The 19,679-nt window shown below is 40.5% G+C and overlaps 1 protein-coding gene across 4 annotated transcripts in view; it reads right to left on the bottom strand.

The window, feature by feature from the left end:
• Positions 1-19,679, bottom strand: part of slmap.L (sarcolemma associated protein L homeolog) — a 110,068-nt gene that overhangs the window by 35,002 nt on the left and 55,387 nt on the right. For 2 of the 4 annotated variants that reach the window (XM_018241903.2, XM_018241902.1), the window contains exons 4-12: positions 12,344-12,380; positions 10,673-10,735; positions 9,010-9,105; positions 7,817-7,888; positions 5,549-5,689; positions 5,099-5,236; positions 3,926-4,094; positions 3,796-3,846; positions 2,621-2,671 (exon numbers count right to left, since the gene is read on the bottom strand). In XM_018241903.2, coding sequence (XP_018097392.1) covers positions 2,621-2,671; positions 3,796-3,846; positions 3,926-4,094; positions 5,099-5,236; positions 5,549-5,689; positions 7,817-7,888; positions 9,010-9,105; positions 10,673-10,735; positions 12,344-12,380 — 818 coding nt within the window. The remainder of the gene's footprint in view (positions 1-2,620; positions 2,672-3,795; positions 3,847-3,925; positions 4,095-5,098; positions 5,237-5,548; positions 5,690-7,816; positions 7,889-9,009; positions 9,106-10,672; positions 10,736-12,343; positions 12,381-19,679) is intronic. The other 2 variants (XM_041590946.1, XM_018241904.1) reach the window with 1 other exon arrangement.

The following is a 19,679-nucleotide window of genomic DNA, read 5'->3' as shown; positions in this document are numbered from 1 at the left end:
GCCTTCCTGATAGGAGATAGCCAGGGAAGAGAAATAGAGCACCGCACGATGGATAGTCGCCCTGTCGCCTTTTCTGAAGAGGAGTTTCGGTAAGTTATTTTTAATAAATAACGATTTCCCAGTTTCATTTGTCTTTGTGGTTTTTTTTCGTTGCATACTAACGAATTTAAAAAAAAATTGAGGTTACTGGTCCTTTAATTAAACCTTGTCACTATTAAAGGGGTGGGACGCAATGTTTCATTTGGCCTTCATTTTTCCTTATTATAGTTTTTTAAATATTTGCCTTCTTCTTCTGACTCTTTCCAGCTTTCAAATAGGGGTCGCTGACCCCATCTAAATACAAATGCTCTGTAAGGCTACAAATGTATTGTAATTGCTACTTTTTATTACTCATCTTTCTATTCAGGCCTCTCCTATTTATATTCCAGTCTCTTATTCAAATCAATGCATGGTTGCTAGAGTAATATGATCCTAGCAACCAGATAGTTGACATTACAAACCGGAGAGCTGCTGAATAAAATGCTAAATAACTCAAAAACCACAAATAATAAAAAATGAAAACCAACTGCAAATTGTCTCAGAATATCCCTCTCTACATCATACTAAATAGTTATTCCAGAGGTGAACAACCCCTTTAAAGCTTAAGTAAAATTTAAAATGGTTTTCTAACTAAAAGGCGGTGATTGTGGAATATCAATGTCTGGTTATTTGGCAGAAGAAATACAACAAATATAAGAATGGTGTGTACTGTATATAACTCACAGTATAGGGAAGCACAGTGTGTGTTTTGTTGCACAATCCAGGTAACATCCAGTTTATATATTGGTTCCCAATCACACGGCAGTTTGTACAGAGACCAATTGATAGGTGGAGGCAATAAATCACATAGAAGAGCTGGGAGAGGTAATAGAAGCCGGACTGCAGGAGTAATAGAAGCCTCCCGGTGCTCACGCTGAGTTATGGATCTTTCAGGTTAACACTCTGTATATTGGGTCAGGACTTCCAGCCAAAATGCCTGGCACAGCGTAAAGCCATCTGCTCCTGCTCTCAGCTGTCAGCTGCGGGGCTGCACTTATTATTGCTCCTTGCTTGAGCTTGGCAGGGGGAACATACTGATCAAAATATCAATTTCCCTAATACAACTGCTCTCAGGCTTCTTACACCCAGGCTCCTGGCCCAGGTCTTATGGTTATAAAAAGCATATCCATCAACATTACAGAGAAAAAGCCTATCCATCAACAATGAAGTCTTGTTTGTTTAAATAGGACTCTATGGGAAACGGCTGTATTTTTGCTTTGTGGATCCCGTACAGATCCCCTACCTGTAAGAAGTGCAAAAAAAAACTCAGCCAGGGAAACCCCTAATAAATATTAACACCTTAAAAACTAAAGACTCTGACAGAGACATGAGCAAGAATTGGAACACCATTGGAGATCCAAATTTGTACAGGTATGAGATCCATTATCTGGAAACCAGTCATGCAGAAAGCTCCAAATTACAGAAAGGCCGACTCCCATACACTCCATTTTCTGCAAATGTTTAAACATTATTTCCTTTTTCTCTGTTATAATAAAACTGTACAGGTATAGGACCTGTTATCCAGAATGCGTGGGACCTGGGGATCTTCATACTGGAAAATCACATAAACATGTAAAACCCAATAGGCTGGTTTTGCCTCCAATAAGGATTAAAAGATAAGTAAACCTTTAAAATAAGTAAATGTAAAATGAATGAGGGGGCTATTCTAAGCACTTTTGTCATTTACATTTATTATATATTTTCTTTTTATTCCAAGATATTAAGGGATACATGTACTGTTAATATGAATGAATTTTGTTACAGCAGCGCCACCTGCTGGTCAGTTTCCCACCAGTCTGACCAGCAAGTAGTCAAGGAAGTTGTCAGGCGAAAGAAAGAGGCTGCTCTGATGTTCTTCTGCTTAGGAAAGATCCGAGAAAGGTTTCTAATTGTTTTCCTAAGAAGATCATCAGAGCAGCCTCTTTCTTTCTCCTGACAACTTCCTTGACAACTTGCTGGTCAGACTGGTGGGAAACTGACCAGCAGGTGGCGCTGTTGTAACAAAATCCATTCATATTAACAGTACATGTATCCTTTAATATCTTGGAATAAAAAGAAAATAAATAATGAATGTAAATTACAAAAGTGCTAAAAATAGCCCCCTAATCAGTTTTACATTTACTTATTTTAAAGGTTTACTTATCCTTTAATTATATCTTAGTTGGGATCAAGTACAAGTTAGTGTTTTATTATTACACAGAAAAAGGAAATCATTTGTAAAAATTTGGATTATTTTGCTAAAATGGAGTCTATGGGAGACGGCCTTTCTGTTATTCTGAGCTTTCTGGATAACGGGTTTCCAGATAACAGATCCCATACCTGTACCTTGCACTTGATCCCAACTAAGATTTAATTAATCCTTATTGGAAGCAAAACCAGCATATTGGGTTTAATGTTTACATGATTTTCCAGTAGACTTAAGATATGAAGATCCTAATTCCAAAAGGATCCATTATGTGGAAAACCCCAGGTCCCGAATGTCCTGGATAACAGGTCCAGAAAGGTAGAAAGCAATGGCCACGCGAGGTTCAGACACACTTACCTTTATCTGCATTGCCGTTGATTTTGGGTAGGAAGTCACCAACTTGGATGCCTAAGATTACACATGATCATTATGCGCCATCAAAAACAAAAAATTCTGAATAATCTTAAATGCTAAGAAATGTAATATTTTTCCCATCACACTGTCTGCTGAACGTGACCCAATTAGCATTATTTGTAACAAACTGCAGTAAGACAGCGCCACCTGCTGGTATCACAGGCTCACAGCAATATCCACAGAGAAAATAGGCAGAAAATAATGCTCAATACAAGACACGGAGCAAATTTTAAGGGTATTTACATTGTTTATACAGAACACTTAATCTCTGTTTATTTGTGTATGTATGTATGTATGTATGTATGTATGGGTGGAAGCTGCCATTGTTTCCATTAGGGTAGAGAACGAGGCTATGGAATATTCTGCATGCTGAACATTCTTTTTCAGTATATATAGGTGAGCCTGTTATTATGTTATATTATGTTCTAACATAAAGCTATAAAAACAGTCTGAAGGGTACACAATAATCTATTCTCTCATACTCTGCTGCATAAGGGAAACGGTTTGGATGTAGATAATAGAGGTATGTGCCTAAAGCACAATGGGGAGGGGGTGCCATCCCCCCCAAATGTAAAAAATGTATTTTGTATGATGCTCTCTGCTTCTGTTAAACCTACAGATGAGCGACAGGACTTAGGTGCTTTTATACAGGTCATGGGACTCCTCAGTTCCTCATATTTTGCAACAAGGGTACTTTATTTATTATAATACACAAGCTTCAATGAGTCATGTGACAGAAATGACATCACTAGTCACTCACTGATGACATCACTAGTCACAGTTTATAAGGATATAATTTACAAGATATTCATGGCTTTTGTGTATTATAAATGTATTCTGACTCTAGCAGAATAAACTGCCCCTCTGCCAGGGAATGCTGGGAGTTTCCTTTTGGCGGCAGCTGGATTGAGAACCATGCTGTATGTATATATATATATGAGATAATATGTATTTGTCCTTGGGCACAAGAACTGGGCAGAGCCTGGGAATATTGACTTGGCACGTTCAGCAGACAAGCAGATGTCAGGATGGATTGGGCACACATTTATTCAGCTCTTCAGAGATCTAGATCTTCCCACTGCCGTCGGCTACTGCGTCTACCTAACTCCATCACTTACCTAAGCTGTTGTGTTCCTTAAGTGTTTTCTCCTGAAGATGCTCTAATCGTACTGCAAGCAGAATTCCAAAAATAAAAAAGCCATGCTGAGCAAACCGTGACGGACACTACAAAGAACGTGGGGAACTAACCTTGTAAGGCGGTAAGTCGTTCGTTGGTGAAGTCATTGTCTGCTTGCAAGGCCTCGATTTTAGCTTGTAGTTCCTGTTCCTTTTCTTCCATTTCATCAATTTTATTCTGCAGTTCTTTTTTCTCAGCTAGAGCTTTCTGTTGGATTTCCTCCTGCCGACTTTCTGCCGCCTAAAAAAAAGGAGCAATAATCAAAGCTTTAGAAGTATGCCGTGTTGCTTTGTAACGGGTTCTTTTACTGCGATCGCGATTCTCTGTTTTAAAGGTAATGCCATTTTATCCAGAATTGCCCAAAGTGGTAGAGTGCAAAATTCTAGAGCAAGGATCCCCAATATTTTTTTTTTTTATACCCGTGAGCCACGTTCAAATGCAAGAACTGTTGGGGAGCCGAAAAAATTCCTTTGGGATGCCAAATAAGGGCTGTGATTGGCTTATTAGTGGACTGTGGACTGCAGGAGGATCTGTTGGGGTAAACCTGCGTCTTCATGCCTCCAAAACTTAATTTAAGCCAGGAATTTCAAAGTGGGCACTTAATATGAGGCCACTGGGAGCAACATCAATGGGAGTGGAGAGCAACATGTTACTCACAAGCCACTGGTTGGGGATCACTGCTCTAGGGAGACAAAATTCTCCAAATAGCATTGTTTTCCATTTCCATAATGTTCACTAGAACCTTAAAGACTATAATAGGTTTTTTTCCGATGCCAACCCACACAACCATGCCAGAGACCAACCATGCCAAAGAGCAGGAATGGGCCTTTACACCAAGACATCACAATGCCATACAACCCTCCCTCTTAAATATGAATAGAAAGGCAGACTATTTTATACAAAACAAACTGTTTATTTTTTAATTAGCGCTTTGATATTATGTAGATAGCATACATTGCCAGAAAGCATGCCGAAGGCAAAGTTAGGTACAAATTCTTAAGTCAAGTGGAATGCTCACTAGAACCTTTAAGAATATACAGTAATCGGTTTTATTCTGATGCCAACCCACACTACCATGCCAAAGACTAACCATGCCAGGTACAAATTCTTAAGTCAAGTGGACTAAAGAAGGGACTGGCCTCGATTCTAAAAATCTATGCCATGCTGCAGGAATCGACCCATGGCAAGTAGCAATAACAGATGTCTGTGCCACAACACAACCACGCCACACACCAGGAACTGACCTTGAGTTTGTCTGCAAGATCTTTCATCTCATTCACAGCTCCATTGTACTTGTTGGCCAGTTCTCGCAATTCTTCTTGAGTCCGTTCATTCATTTCCTTCAGGTGGGTACATTCATCTTCTGTGTTACTCAGACTCCGCTGGGATTGCAAGAAAGATAAAGGCACACGTGAGTTTCTGCACAGAATTGTGACTCAGAGCCATAAGCAAGACTTAGACTGAATGAATGAAGACATTGCCATAAACTGTATCTCTGGTACCCAATCTATTTTGCTGAATGCAGAAGAGCTTTATAGCTGACCATAACTAAGCAGCATAATTCCATATTGATGGTGAAAGAATCCTTGAAATTATTTTATTAGCCCTAAGGTGTGATCCTCATTATGGAACCCCAGGTCTCAAGCATTCCAGATAATAGATCCTACACCTGTACAGTCAGTAAATCAGGTTACCTCTACTTCAGACAGCTTCCGCACCACCTCTATCTTCTCCTGAAGGACCCGCCTCAGGGACTCTTTGGCTGTTGTCTCGTAGTTGTGTTTGTCTTCTTGCAAAGAGATCAGCTCCTTTCTTATTCCATCATCCGTTTGACTCTGCAACAATAAGTCGCCTGTTATTTTATGGATTCTTGTTTCAGCTTTTCTACCAACACGATGAATGACAGACAACTTCACATATCACTCTACTTTTAACACACCACAGGAATGTATAGTTATCAATATGGTTAAAAGCGAAACTGAAGAGACTGACTTTTCTGCTAAGGAAAGTCTTGGAGATACTCAGCAAAATTGGGAAATATTAAATCTAGCATAGGGTTAAAAATTATAAAAATTAAAGGGCTCAGTTAATAGTGCTACTCCAGCAGAATTCTGCACTGAAATCCATTTCTCAAAAGAGCAAACAGATTTTTTTATATTCAATTTTGAAATCTGACATGGGGCTAGACATATTGTCAATTTCCCAGCTGCCCCTGGTCATGTGACTTGTGCCTGCACTTTAGGAGAGAAATGCTTTCTGGCAGGCTGCTGTTTTTCCTTCTCAATGTAACTGAATGTGTCTCAGTGGGACATGGGTTTTTACCATTGAGTGTTGTTCTTAGATCTACCAGGCAGCTGTTATCTTGTGTTAGGGAGCTGCTATCTGGTTACCTTCCCATTGTTCTTTTGTTTGGCTGCTGGGGGGAAAGGGAGGGGGTGATATCACTCCAACTTGCAGTACAGCAGTAAAGAGTGACTGAAGTTTATCAGAGCATAAGTCACATGACTTGGGGCAGCTGGGAAATTGACAATATGTCTAGCCCCATGTCAGATTTCAAAATTGAATATAAAAAAATCTGTTTTTTTCTTTTGAGAAATGGATTTCAGTGCAGAATTCTGCTGGAGCAGCACTATTAACTGATTCATTTTGTAAACATTTTTTTTCCCATGACAGTATCCCTTTAATGATCTATGGCTTTAAACAGATTATCACTCTATTTAGATTTGTAGAAAGCTTCCTGGCAGTCAGGCAACTTGTAATTTCTCTGCAGAACGAGGAACACCTTTATCAAATGAAGTCTACACTGAGCCAAACCCAGTTAAAGAAAGAGCAATAACCAAGGTAAAAAATTGATACATGGGGTGAAATGCAGATTACAGAGATGAGGCCTTGGAGATCATGCAACAAAATGTATCAGAATTCTCTTATTTTTGGAGGATAGGACTTCAGTACTGGATTCATATCTGCCCAGGAAATTAACATTTAGGGTATACACAGGGGCAGATTCGGGGAGATTAGTTGCCCCGGCGACAAATTTCCTCTTCTTCGGGGCAACTAATCTCCCTGAACTGCCTTTCCGCCGGCTAGAATGAAAAAAATCCCCAATGGGGTGGCACTAGCGGCATTTTGTTTTCGGAAGTCCACCGAAGTTTCCTCGTGAGGCAACTTCGAGCGACTTCAGAAAACAAAGCGCCGGCGGGAAGGCAGTTCGGGGAGATTGACGCGCCGAAGTAGAGGAGATTTGTCGCTGGGGCGACTAATCTCCCTCGAATCTGCCCATGTGCCTTTACACGAAATAGGAAGAGAACAGAAACTCTAAATAAAAGGTACTTGGTGCATCCGTACAGCAGGAAGAGCTTCTGATAATTCCACAATGCAGTTTATAAATGTAAGAATGTCTATAAACTGATGAGACAGTGTGAGGAAACAGAGACAAATCATATGATTGTCTCATTGAGCGACAGAACTGGGAAGCCTCCGAAGATGCTTCCAGCATCAGCCTGGCCCCTGTCCGGACACTACAGTAGCGCATTTATGCTACTGACAGTGAAAAACTGCTAATATCATGACATCTAACAAAAAAAAATTGTAAATGGCAAAAGTGTTCAGAAGAGCACTGGGAGCAATTTTACATTATTATATGAGTTGCTTTCCTTTAAAATTGACTGGTGAACATGGCTTGATGCCCTCCTGCCTCCAGCCAATAACTGGCACATGAGATATCACTACATACATACATCAATAAGCAAACAAATAAAAGGATATGTTTTAACCTAAAAGAATCTATATATAGGTTTTTGCTCAGATATGTAATATTTGTGCAGTGTTAGTAGATAAGAATACATAGCTAGAGGGCAATAGGTTGGATGTCACGGATTTATTAAAATGTAATGTATTTGCCACTGAATGTTACAGGGTGACCCGTATCAGATAAAGGCCGATCAATCAAGGAAGCTTCTTGCCTTGGAATAAGCCTGCAGCTGGTTCCCCATCACTTCTAATCTTGATAGCAGCCGGTCTTCATCTATAAGAGCCTGTGATAATAAAGAAACTGTATTAATACACAAACATATACCCATAATGCAGTACAAGGACACACAAAGGAGATTAGATATGTTAATACAATACACAAGCACCTGCTCCACTCAACCTCCATCATGTTTTTTATCTACTGACACACCTTAAACAACAAAATATGTGCCCTGTTGTTTGTCAACAACGACACAAAGTGCAACTGAATGAACCGTGGGGACATTTATCGCAAATATAAATAAATACGGCTCAGCGTCTGTCACCTTTCAACCTTTCTGAAACAGTTTAACTTTAGGGTAAGGTCACACTGGGAGATTCGGGGAGATTAAGTTGCCCGGCGACTAATCGCCACTTCTTTGGGGCGACTAATCTCCGTGAACTGTTTTCCCTGTCTTCCGCCTGCTAGAATGAAAAATCAAGAGGAAACTTCGGAAAACGAAGCACTGCAAGTGCCATGCCGCAATGAAAAATCGCCTGCGGCATGGCACTCGCGACGCTTCGTTTTCCGAAGTCGCCCAAAGTTGCCTCAAGAGGAAGCTTCGGAAAACAAAGCACCGAGAGTGCCATGCCGCAGGCGATTTTTCATTCTAGCAGGCGGAAGCAGTTCGAGGAGATTAGTCCCAGTGTGACCTTACCCTTAGGAGTTCAGTTCCTCAATAACTTATTAGTCTATTAAAAAAAGATGGAGGTTGCGGCATATCCATCTTTAACATGTTTTTATACAAAGCACTGGCTAAGATAACACACAGTGTTGCATTCAGTGGAGCTCAGGGAAGAACAACAGGTGTATGAGAGGTGGGAAATCCTTACACAGCAATGAGGAGAATGGGCAGATTATACAGTGAATAAAGTACCCCCTATTGTAAAATATAAGGATATAGAAGTCACCAAGGAGTTCCATAACCATATAAGAGCACACGGCTGAAGGCTTTTATACAGGTCATGAAACTACGATGTGACTTCTGATATCCTGGGGTACTTTTTTTTAATTTTTTTTATTATACACAAGTTTTAGTGAGTCATGTGACAAAAATTACATGACTACTGATGACATCACTAGTCACCGTTTATAAGCATATAAATTAAAATATATTCGTAGCTTTTGTGTATTATATATTGATACCTGCCAACTTGTATCTGAGGCTTCCTGTGTATTGGCTAATAGTCTCTGAAGAGTGGCCAGCTTCTGTTCCAACATCTGTTCCCGGTGTAAGGCCTCCTGCAAACAGAAAGCTCCGCATATGAAATACACAACAAAATGTTCTGATGTTCAGTAGATAAGAGGGAAAGAAGTGGATGTTATTTGCTCATTGGTGAGCCTCACTTTCCCATTCCTCTTACAGTCCTGCTGCAGAACCCGCAGGCCCCTCCATTAGCCACTCAATGTATTGGCCTAAATCATGTCCATGGGGTTTCTGGTCACATATGCCGTCCCTTTAGAGTGAGGTAGAACTCCATGGTCTGAACAGGCAGTAGGACAGTGGCAGTTGGGATAAGTTACTACAGCTGGCCACTTGCACAAAGATCCATTTGTTTGGCCAGGGAACCAGCCACATCCATGTGACCCAAGAATTCAGTTCTAGGGCCACTAGACCAGTACATACTATCTACCCCTGTTATGGCTACATCTGCCAATTCACAAAGAGACAAACAAACAAACAAGCTCTGACAAAATGAAGATCTCCCTGATGGATAAATTAAAGGATAAGTAAACGTAAAACGTAAAATTGATGAAAGTGCTATTGTAAGAATTTTTGTAATGTACGTTCATTATTTATTTTCTTTTTTCCACAAGATATTATGGGATACATGTACTGTTAATATGAATGAATTGTGTTTCAACAGCGCCACCTGCTGGTCAGTTTCCCACCAGTCTGACCACCAAGTAGTCAAGGAAGTTGTCAGGAGAAAGAAAGAGGCTGATGTTCTTCTGCTTAGGAAAGATGTGAGAAAGGTTTCTAATTTTATTACTAAGCAGAAGAACATCAGCCTCTTTCTTTCTCCTGACAACTTCCTTGACTACTTGCTGGTCAGACTGGTGGGAAACTGACAAGGAAGTTGTCAGGAGAAAGAAAAAGGCTGGTGTTCTTCTGCTTAGGAAAGATGTGAGAAAGGTTTCTAATTTTATTACTAAGCAGAAGAACATCAGTCTCTTTCTTTCTCCTGACAACTTCCTTGACTACTTGCTGGTCAGACTGGTGGGAAACTGACAAGGAAGTTGTCAGGAGAAAGAAAAAGGCTGGTGTTCTTCTGCTTAGGAAAGATGTGAGAAAGGTTTCTAATTTTATTACTAAGCAGAAGAACATCAGCCTCTTTCTTTCTCCTGACAACTTCCTTGACTACTTGGTGGTCAGACTGGTGGGAAACTGACCAGCAGGTGGCGCTGTTGTAACACAATTCATTCATATTAACAGTACATGTATCCCTTAATATCTTGGAATAAAAAGAAAATAAATAATGAATGTAAATTGCAAAAGTTCTTAGAATAGCACTCTCATCATTTTTAAACTTATTTTATAAGTTTACTTATCCTTTAATAAAGTGAAAATAAAAAAGGCAAAAGAGAGTCAGGGCAAATGGTGATCACCCACAGAGAAGAACAACAACAAATACAATGAAAGAGCAAAACAGACAGAGGCCAAATGAGAAAGCACAAGGAGATAGCGTTAAGATGAGAGGGAAGCAGCAATCAGGAATGTTACGGGGGTTACACCTCAGGAGGGATAAAACCAACAAAAAAAAAACAAAATACAAAAGTGCAAGTTTCTGATAAATAATGACATTACCTGTAGATACTGGGAAAGCTGGAAGAGTTCCTGAGAGTACATACTGGGAGTGTGAGCAGCAACCTGTCAGGTGAAAACAGATTTACCCATGTGACAAACTGTATAGAACTGCCCTATAGCTAAATATACACACGGGGCAATAGCGTGGCAATACATGGGGGGAGCAAATATCTGGACCAAAGGAGAAGTAAACCCCTTATTAAAAAAAAACCCTACCCTGTTTTTTACATGGGGTCAGGGACCCCCATTGGAGAGCTGGAAAGAGACAGAAGAATGTTCATGTAAATAATTAAACTATAAAAAATAAACAAGGAAGACCAATTGAAAAGTTGCTTAGAATTGACCAGTCTGTAACATACTAAAAGTTAACTTAAAGGTGAACCACAAATATGAAACTTTCTAACTTAATTCTGCACTCTTTTTCCAAGACAATGTATGTGAGGGATCCCGGACTGAAAAAAAACACAGAGGTGAAGAGGCCTACTAATAGTAAATGCAGTGGCAAGAGAAGTAGTGAAATTTAAAGTGTTTATTAGGACATGTGTAGTCTAACATGTTTCTTACTCATTGGCTCCCTGACTGACCCAAAGCTGCATGGAAACAGACAAAGTAGCCTGATTATTTCAGTTCAGAACTTTTAAGAGATTTTATTTCGAAAGTTTAATTTCCTTGAAAGGAGACATATTTATATTATAGTTCCCCTTTATACTAACAGGGCTGGTTATGTATTTGAAAACTGCCTTCTGTTAAATTTTAAACATTGACTCTACAACAGAGGACTAGAAGCTAAAGGACTAAAAGTGTATCTGCTTTTCCTAATGCAATTCAGCTATAGTTCCCCTTTAAAGAAGAAATAAAGCCTTACTAAAGAAGAAGTAGGTAGAAATACCATATTGTACATGAGGTTTTGTGCTTCTGTACCAGCCCAAGGCAACGACAGCCCTTTAGCAGTAAAGATCTGTGTCTTCAAAGATGCCCCAGTAGCTCCCCATCTTCTTTTCTGCTGATTCACTGCACATGCTCTGTGCTGCTGTCACTTACTGAGCTTAGGGAGCCACTCACAATATACAGTACACATAGAATAGAAATGTCACAATATAAGGCTGATTAGTAATTAATACACATAATTACTACATGGCAGCACAGAAACCAGTGCAATTAGCATCAGAATTGAATAATCAGCAAACCTGTAGCATCAGCTTATATTACAGCCAGGGAAGCTCATTTTCTGCTGGATAATTAGTGACGAGCCCTAAGCTTAGCTTCTCAACAGCCAATCAGAGCCCACTGAGCATGTGAGTGTCACAGACACTTTCCAAGATGGTGACCCCCTGTGACAAGTTTGAAGTCCTGGATCATTGCTGCTATTGACAAGCTGAAACTTTAGCCTCGTGCAATAAGTTCACTATATAAAACATGGGATTTTTAGCCATTCATTTTTAGGGTTTAGTTCTCCTTTAAATTTCCTCTTCATATATGAATTTTATTACCCGATTTTCACAAGGGCAGTTCCAAGTGATCTTGATAGGAATATAATGTCCTGCCTCTTCCCCCAAACTAAAGGGAATCCCGAGTCATTCAGGCAGACGCATCCCCATTGTGACGTCACTGACAATACAAATTCATTAATACTTAATTGTTCCAAAAAAAAAATAAAATTAATGAACTTACCTTGTCAATGGGACTGGGTAACGCAGCTGGGATGACACTAAAAGTAAAAAAGAGAGAAGAGTTTGATCAGAAAGGGGAGGCTGGAGAGAGCAGGAATGTAAATAGAAATGACAAGGAGCAATAGTTCAGAAACTCTCAGTAAATGTTTAACTGGAGACTTTCACATTGATTCAGAAAGGGAGCGGCGAGGAATTAACCGTGACTTGCACTGGGAATATCCGGCTCCCGTCTTGCACGGATACACCGGGGGGAGCAGGGACAGCAGAGGTACCAGGTCCCCCCTGTAATTAATAGGAGGTTGTTTAGCATCGGGGGGAGGGACAGCAGTAGGGGATGAGCCCGGCGGGGTCTGTCATTCTGTGCAGTGACTGAAAGGGTTAAAGGTGTGGATTTTCATTGCAGTGAGTTTAAAGGAGAACTTCTCACGATTTCACTCGGCCATTGTTATATAATGGAGTTGCACATAGTCTTCTTGTTTATCTGTATAACAGCCAGCACTTCTGTTGTCACGACTACAAGCCCGCCTGAGAAACGATGGCAGGTACCCTAAACAAGTCTCTATATGTCCTACAGTCAGCCAATAGGAACAAGCAGGCCCCCTATGGAACAGAGATGGTGTACAACTGCAACTGTGCGCTCAGCTCCAGGCGAAGAACTTTTGCTTGTTGACAAAACATGTACCGGTATGGGATCCATTATCCAGAAACCTGTTATCCAGAAAGATCCCATAGATTCCATTATAATCAAAAAAAAACAACAAATTTTTTTTAAAAAAATTCTGTGTAATACTAAAACAGTAACTTGTACTTGATCCCAACTAAGATATAATTAATCCTTATTGGAGGCAAAACCAGCCTATTGGGTTTATTTAATGTTTATATGATTTTCTAGTAGACTTAAGGTATGAAGATCCAAATTACAGAAATATCCGTTATCTGGAAAACCCAGGTCCAGAGCATTCTGGATAACAGGTCCCATACCTGTACATATTAGTATAATATAGCAATTACATGTACGGGATCTGTTATCCAGGAAGATACTGAATTAAAGCAAGGCCCTCTCCCATAGACTCCATTTTATCCAAATAAGTTTTAAAAAATGATTTTCTTTTTCTGTGTAATAATAAAACAGTAACTTGTACTTAATCTCAACTAAGATATAAATAATCCTTATTGGAGGCAAAACCAACCTATTTGGTTTATTTAAAGGGGACCTTCAACTTTAAATTAACTGTTAGTATGATGTAGAGAGGGATATTCTGAGACAATATGCAATTTTTTTTTTTATTTCTAGTTTTTGCGTTCTTTTTATTCAGCAGCTCTCCAGTTTTCAATTTCAGCCATCTGGTTGCTAGGGTCCAAATTCCCCTAGCAACCATGCACTGATTTGAATAAGAGACTGGAATATGAATAGGAGAGGCCTGAATAGAAAGATGAGGAATAAAAAGTAGCAATAACAATACATTTGTAGCCTTACAGAGCATTTGTTTTTAGATGGGGTCAGTGACCCTCATTTGAAAGCTGGAAAGAGTCAGAAGAAGAAGACAAAGAATTCAAAAACTATACAAAATAAACAACGAAGACCAATTTAAAAGGTGAAGAAATAGAAATAGCCATTCTATAATGTTCTAAAAGTGAACTTAAAGGTGAACCACCCCTTTAATGTTTACATGATTTTCTAGTAGACTTAAAGTATGAAGATCCAAATTAAGGAAAGGTCCCATATCCGGAAAAGCCCAGGTCCCGAGCATTGTGGATAACAGGTCCCATACCTGTATCTGCCCTGCTGGTGGCTCATACACTGATCTAGACTATGATGGTGCTGCCCCCTACCATGTTCATTTTACAGGTTATAAAAGTTTGAACATATTGCTGTGGTTTTTTTTTTTTTTCCCAGTTATTACAGTTTTGCTAATGAAGGTGAATTGCCCTTTAAGCAGTGAGTCTAATTTCTTGCAAGGGACCGGGTTATCTTATATTGTTACAATTACTTATTTGCTTATCTAGAAATTGTTACAAAAGTATCTTATCTGCAGCTGTGGTTGTTCTGGGCTCTCTGCCAAAAGCCAATTAAGTTAGAAACATTGTTTCTTTTTCTGGCTTTTCAGTGCAGAGAAAAACTGGACTGTTTCACTACAAATGAGGGACTGCGGGTACAAATGAGCACCTGCAGGGGTACAAATGAGGGACTGCGGGTACAAATGAGCACCTGCAGGGGTACAAATGAGGGACTGCGGGTACAAATGAGCACCTGCAGGGGTACAAATGAGGGACTGCGGGTACAAATGAGCACCTGCAGGGGTACAAATGAGCACCTGCAGGGGTACAAATGAGGGACTGCGGGTACAAATGAGGGACTGCAGGTACAAATGAGGGACTGCAGGTACAAATGAGGGACTGCGGGTACAAATGAGGGACTGCAGGTACAAATGAGGGACTGCGGGTACAAATGAGGGGCTGCGGGTACAAATGAGGGGCTGCGGGTACAAATGAGGGGCTGCGGGTACAAATGAGGGGCTGCGGGTACAAATGAGGGACTGCGGGTACAAATGAGGGACTGCGGGTACAAATGAGGGACTGCGGGTACAAATGAGGGACTGCGGGTACAAATGAGGGACTGCGGGTACAAATGAGGGACTGCGGGTACAAATGAGGGACTGCGGGTACAAATGAGGGACTGCGGGTACAAATGAGGGACTGCGGGTACAAATGAGGGACTGCGGGTACAAATGAGGGACTGCGGGTTGAGCTGTCAAAAGAGGGACTGTCCCTCTAAAAACAGAACAGTTGGGAGATATGCAGGAGGGCTGTACACTATGGCCAGGGAACATAGAAAAGGCGGAGATTGCAGCACTTAATCTTCCCACCAGATAAATTGAGATGTTTCCTAGGGCAGCAGCCCCAGCAGAATTTAGCCCACGGCTCTCATAACTAACAGGGCAGAATGAGACGAGAGTTCCATTGCAGGCAGCGGCGACACCTCCTTGCAGCTGTAATAGTCTCACATACTGCACAACATTACAGTGGTGTCAAATGAAAAGTGAAATTGGAAACGATCTATATCTGGTGTGTCAGCAGAAATATTCCCATTGTTTGTTATAAACTGACGGCGCAGCTCAGGGATGTGGCTCTGGCCCTGGTTATATAAATCCCTTTATACATTAGAGACTTCAGGCTGGTGCTACACCACATCCCATGATCCTCAGCAAACAGCAGCCCCATTACACAGGAACCTATGATAGACGATCCTTAAGTTAATGCAAAAACATCTTTAATATCTACATCATAGTAACTAGTGATGCATCAAATACAGGATTTGGTTCGGGATTCGGACAGAATTTGGTTCAGGATTCAGTTCGGGACTCTGCCAGGATTTTGTTTGGGATTCGGCCAGGGTTCTGCCTTTTTCAGCAGGATTCAGATTCCGCACCGAATCCAGGATTCGGTTTGGGATTCGGCTGAATCCTTCTGCCCGGCCGAATCCGAACCCTAATTTGCATATGACTTTTTGTCACAAAACAAGGAAGTAAAAAATGTTTTCCCCCTTCCCACCCCTAATTTGTATATGTAAATTAGGATTCGGATTCGGTTTGGTATTCGGCCAAATCTTTCGAGAAGAATTCTGAGGTTCGGCTGAATACAAAATTGTGGATTCGGTGCATCCCTACAAATTAGCGGCGGGGAGGAATATCACGTGAATTTTTGTCACAAAACAAGAAAAGTAAAAAATGTTTTCCGAATCTTTCGCGAAGGATTCGGCCAAATCCAAAATAGCAGATTCGGTGCATCCCTAATAGTAACAACTATTTCCAATCTGATCATCTAGGGTTCGGATTTGGTTCAATATTCGGCCGAATCTCTCGAAAAGGATACGGGGGTTCAGCTGAATCCAAAATAGTGGATTCGGTGCATCCCTAGTTTTATCTAAACTTATTCCCTGCAAATCTGGAAAACTATAAAGTCATGTACCACGCTAAATATTTGACCTAACTTTGGGGTGCTTGTGTTATGCCTATAATGTTTGGGGATCAGGGCGCAGGAGATCAGGGCGCAGGAGGCCGAAACATTTCAATAAATAAAAGTGCCCACAGTAACCAATGGTCTCCAAAAAATGCCATAACTCCTGCCATCATGTGTCAGTACAGTATTGCCCTCCATTCTCCTCAGAATTCCATGGCCCCTGACATCATGGGGGTCATTTGTCAAAGGTTGAATTTTAGCGTTTTGTTTTTTTTCAATACCTCGAATGAACTTGAATGAACTCACAACTGGATTGTTTTTTAATGTAAGAAGAAAAAAAAACTTGAACCAGCAAGAAAAATTTGAATTGAACGAGTTTTCCGTGGGAAAAAAAACTCGAATTGCTTGAATTGATGGAGTTTTTGGGCAAAACCCTCAGGAAAAAACTCAAACATCATGAAGGATATTGACATCTTCAAATGGTTTGAGGGACCTCTGCCATTGTCTGCTTCATGACCTCAACAGGCTTTAGATGGTGTATTTTCAGATTTGAGCTATTTCCAAGGTCAGGGTATATAGAATAAATCTAGAAAAAGGTTAGGTTTTTTTTTTGTTTTTTTTAACCTGAAAATTTTTGACAAAAAATAAAATGGAAAACTCAAATTTTTGTGGAAGACAACTCGATTCTTAATAAATCTGCCCCACGTGTCATTCCAGTAATGGTCTCCACCAAATTCCATAACTCCTGCCATCATGTGTCAGTATAGTAATGGCCTCCAGTCTCCAAATTCCATGGCTCCTGACATCATGGGGGTTACCGTATTTATCAAAGGTCGAATTGTAGGTTTTTTGGGTTTTTTTATACCTCGAATGAACTTGGATGAATTCACAACTCAGATTTCAGCTATTTGTCGGGGTATATAGGATAAATTTCAAAAAAAGTTTATTTTTAACCTAAATCTTGAACATCATAAAGGCTAGTAACATCTTCAAATAGTTCGAGAGACCTCTGCCATGGACTCCTACATGACCTCAACAGGCTTTAGATGGTGTATTTTCAGATTTGAGCTATTTCCAGTGTTGGGGTATATAGAATAAATCTCGAAAAAGTTTAGATTTTTGACCAAAAAAATCAACTGGAAAACTAAAATTTCTGTGGAAAACAACTCGATCCTCAATAAATGTGCCCCATGTGCCATTCCAGCAATGGTCTCCACCAAATTCCATAACTCCTGCCACCACACGTCATTCCACTAGAGGTCTATGCCAAATTCCATACCTCCGCTCATCCTGACATTCCAGTAATGGTGTCCAATAACTTCCATGGCTCCTGCCATCATGTGTAATTACAACAAGTCTCCACCGACATTATGGCTTTTGCCTCTAGAAACAATCTCTCCCCAGAAGTTGACGTGTGACTCCAGTAATGATCCAAAGAAGAGGAATTTCCTTCCGCAGTCCATCCTATTCCTGATCTCCCTGACTTATTAACTGCCCAATTGGTCCCACCTTTGAAAACACCATCAATGTATTAACAAATAAATCATAGGCTTTACCTGTTACCCAACGAGATGCAGCTAAACTACGGTCCATCTAGGCTACTCCCAGGCTCTGCTGTAAAAGCTCCTGTGCAGTCACAAGTCCCTATCAGTGAAGCTATTTGAGAATTCCAGGCAAAAGTTCAAGGAGTTTTGGGTGCAGTCTGAGCCATAATGTTTTGTGGGAGGGTGCAGAGCATCAAGCAATTGACTCCCTAAAGCCCATAAAGCACATAGACTTTTGTGCATGAATGTACATCACATACGGGAGCAAAACATTAAGGAATTTTATTATGGTCTTTTCATTTAAGTGAAGTGTTCCCCTCTAGGATAAATGCAATGGTTAAAAAAAAAAAAAATCATTCTGCTTGTAACCACTGAATTATTCTTCAGCCGCATGGAGAACAAAGCGACAACCTACAGATAAGACTGAAGGTCATTTTCAGATATAGCCAACTGTTTGCCTTCAGATAGAGAATTTGCAAGTTTTCTGTTACTAATTAAACAAAACAATATATATTAACACTTCAAATATTCTAACTGCAAAGAGGTTTTTACTGTACCCATCTCTAAGTCATTAAAATTCCAATCTCAATGAAACCCCCCAGTAATGGGTATTCCCAAACAGGTCCGGGCTGAGAATTAAAATAGGCCCTGGTATTTCAGGTACACAGAGGCCCAAACAGCTCCCACCAGCCCACTAAATACTGACTTTCTATGGCACCTTATAGCAGCCCCTCTGGCATGTGCCAGAACCCACAGATTGCCAGTCCGGGCCTGTTTCCAAAATGGCGATAACTTTAGATTGAGTCGCCAATGGCTGCAAGGGAAACTGCGCTTCATGTGACACTGTGAAGTGAGAGGAGGCGTGAAACTGCGCAGCCATGTGATTAACGGGAAGTGAGAGGAGGCGTGAGACTGCACGTCATATGACACTGTAATGCGAGAGGAGGCGTGAGACTGTGCGGTCATGTGACACTAAGAAGCAAGAAGAGGTGTGAGACTGTGCAGTCATGTGATTAACAGGAAGCAAAAGGAGGCATGAGACTGTGCGATCATGTGACACTAACAAACGAGAGGAGGCGTGAGACTGCACAGTCATGTGATTAATAGGAAGTGAAAGGAGGCGTGAGACTGCGCAGTATTGTGATTAACGGGAAGTGAGGACAGTCTGCCCTCAACAAGTTTCATCTGTCACATTACTAAAGAAAATTTTTACGGGTGTAAATTAAACCATGCCAGCACCCACCTGCTACCAAGAAGCAGTAGCTTGAGGAAAGGCTGATGTAGGCGTGAAACATTGCTGTATTTCTGTCCTATACAAGCCCTTTTGCCAAGAAAGGCTTTTTAAGGAATTTTTCTGAACGTGTGGTGCCGTCTATCTAGGAAAATTGAGTTTGATGTTCGGGTGGAGATGGATATCTGTGACGTGCACCCCTTTTGCAGTAAGTTTCCGTTGCTGAGTGCTCACTCCTTCTTCGAATACCAAGAAGCAGTAGTACAGGTATGGGATCAGTCACCCGGAAACCCGTTATCCAGAAAGCTCCGAATTACCGTAAGGCCTTCTCCCATAGATTCCATTTTAATCAAATTATTTTTTTTTATTGATTTTCTTTTTCTCTGTAATAATAATACAGTTACTAAGATAATCCTTAAAGAAGGCAATTGGGTTTATTTAATATTTATTTTTTTGTAGACTTAAGGAATGAAGATGCAAATTACAGAAAGATCCATTATCCGGAAAACCCCAGGTCCCCAGCATTCTGGATAACAGGTCCATACCTGTATTTTAAATCCACCCCCCAAATAAACGTTACACACTTTAGCTACTGCATGAGA

This window comes from Xenopus laevis, chromosome 4L, assembly GCF_017654675.1.
Source record: "Xenopus laevis strain J_2021 chromosome 4L, Xenopus_laevis_v10.1, whole genome shotgun sequence".
Classification (NCBI taxonomy): Eukaryota; Metazoa; Chordata; class Amphibia; order Anura; family Pipidae; genus Xenopus; species Xenopus laevis.
This window is presented reverse-complemented; position numbering and strand designations above follow the sequence as displayed.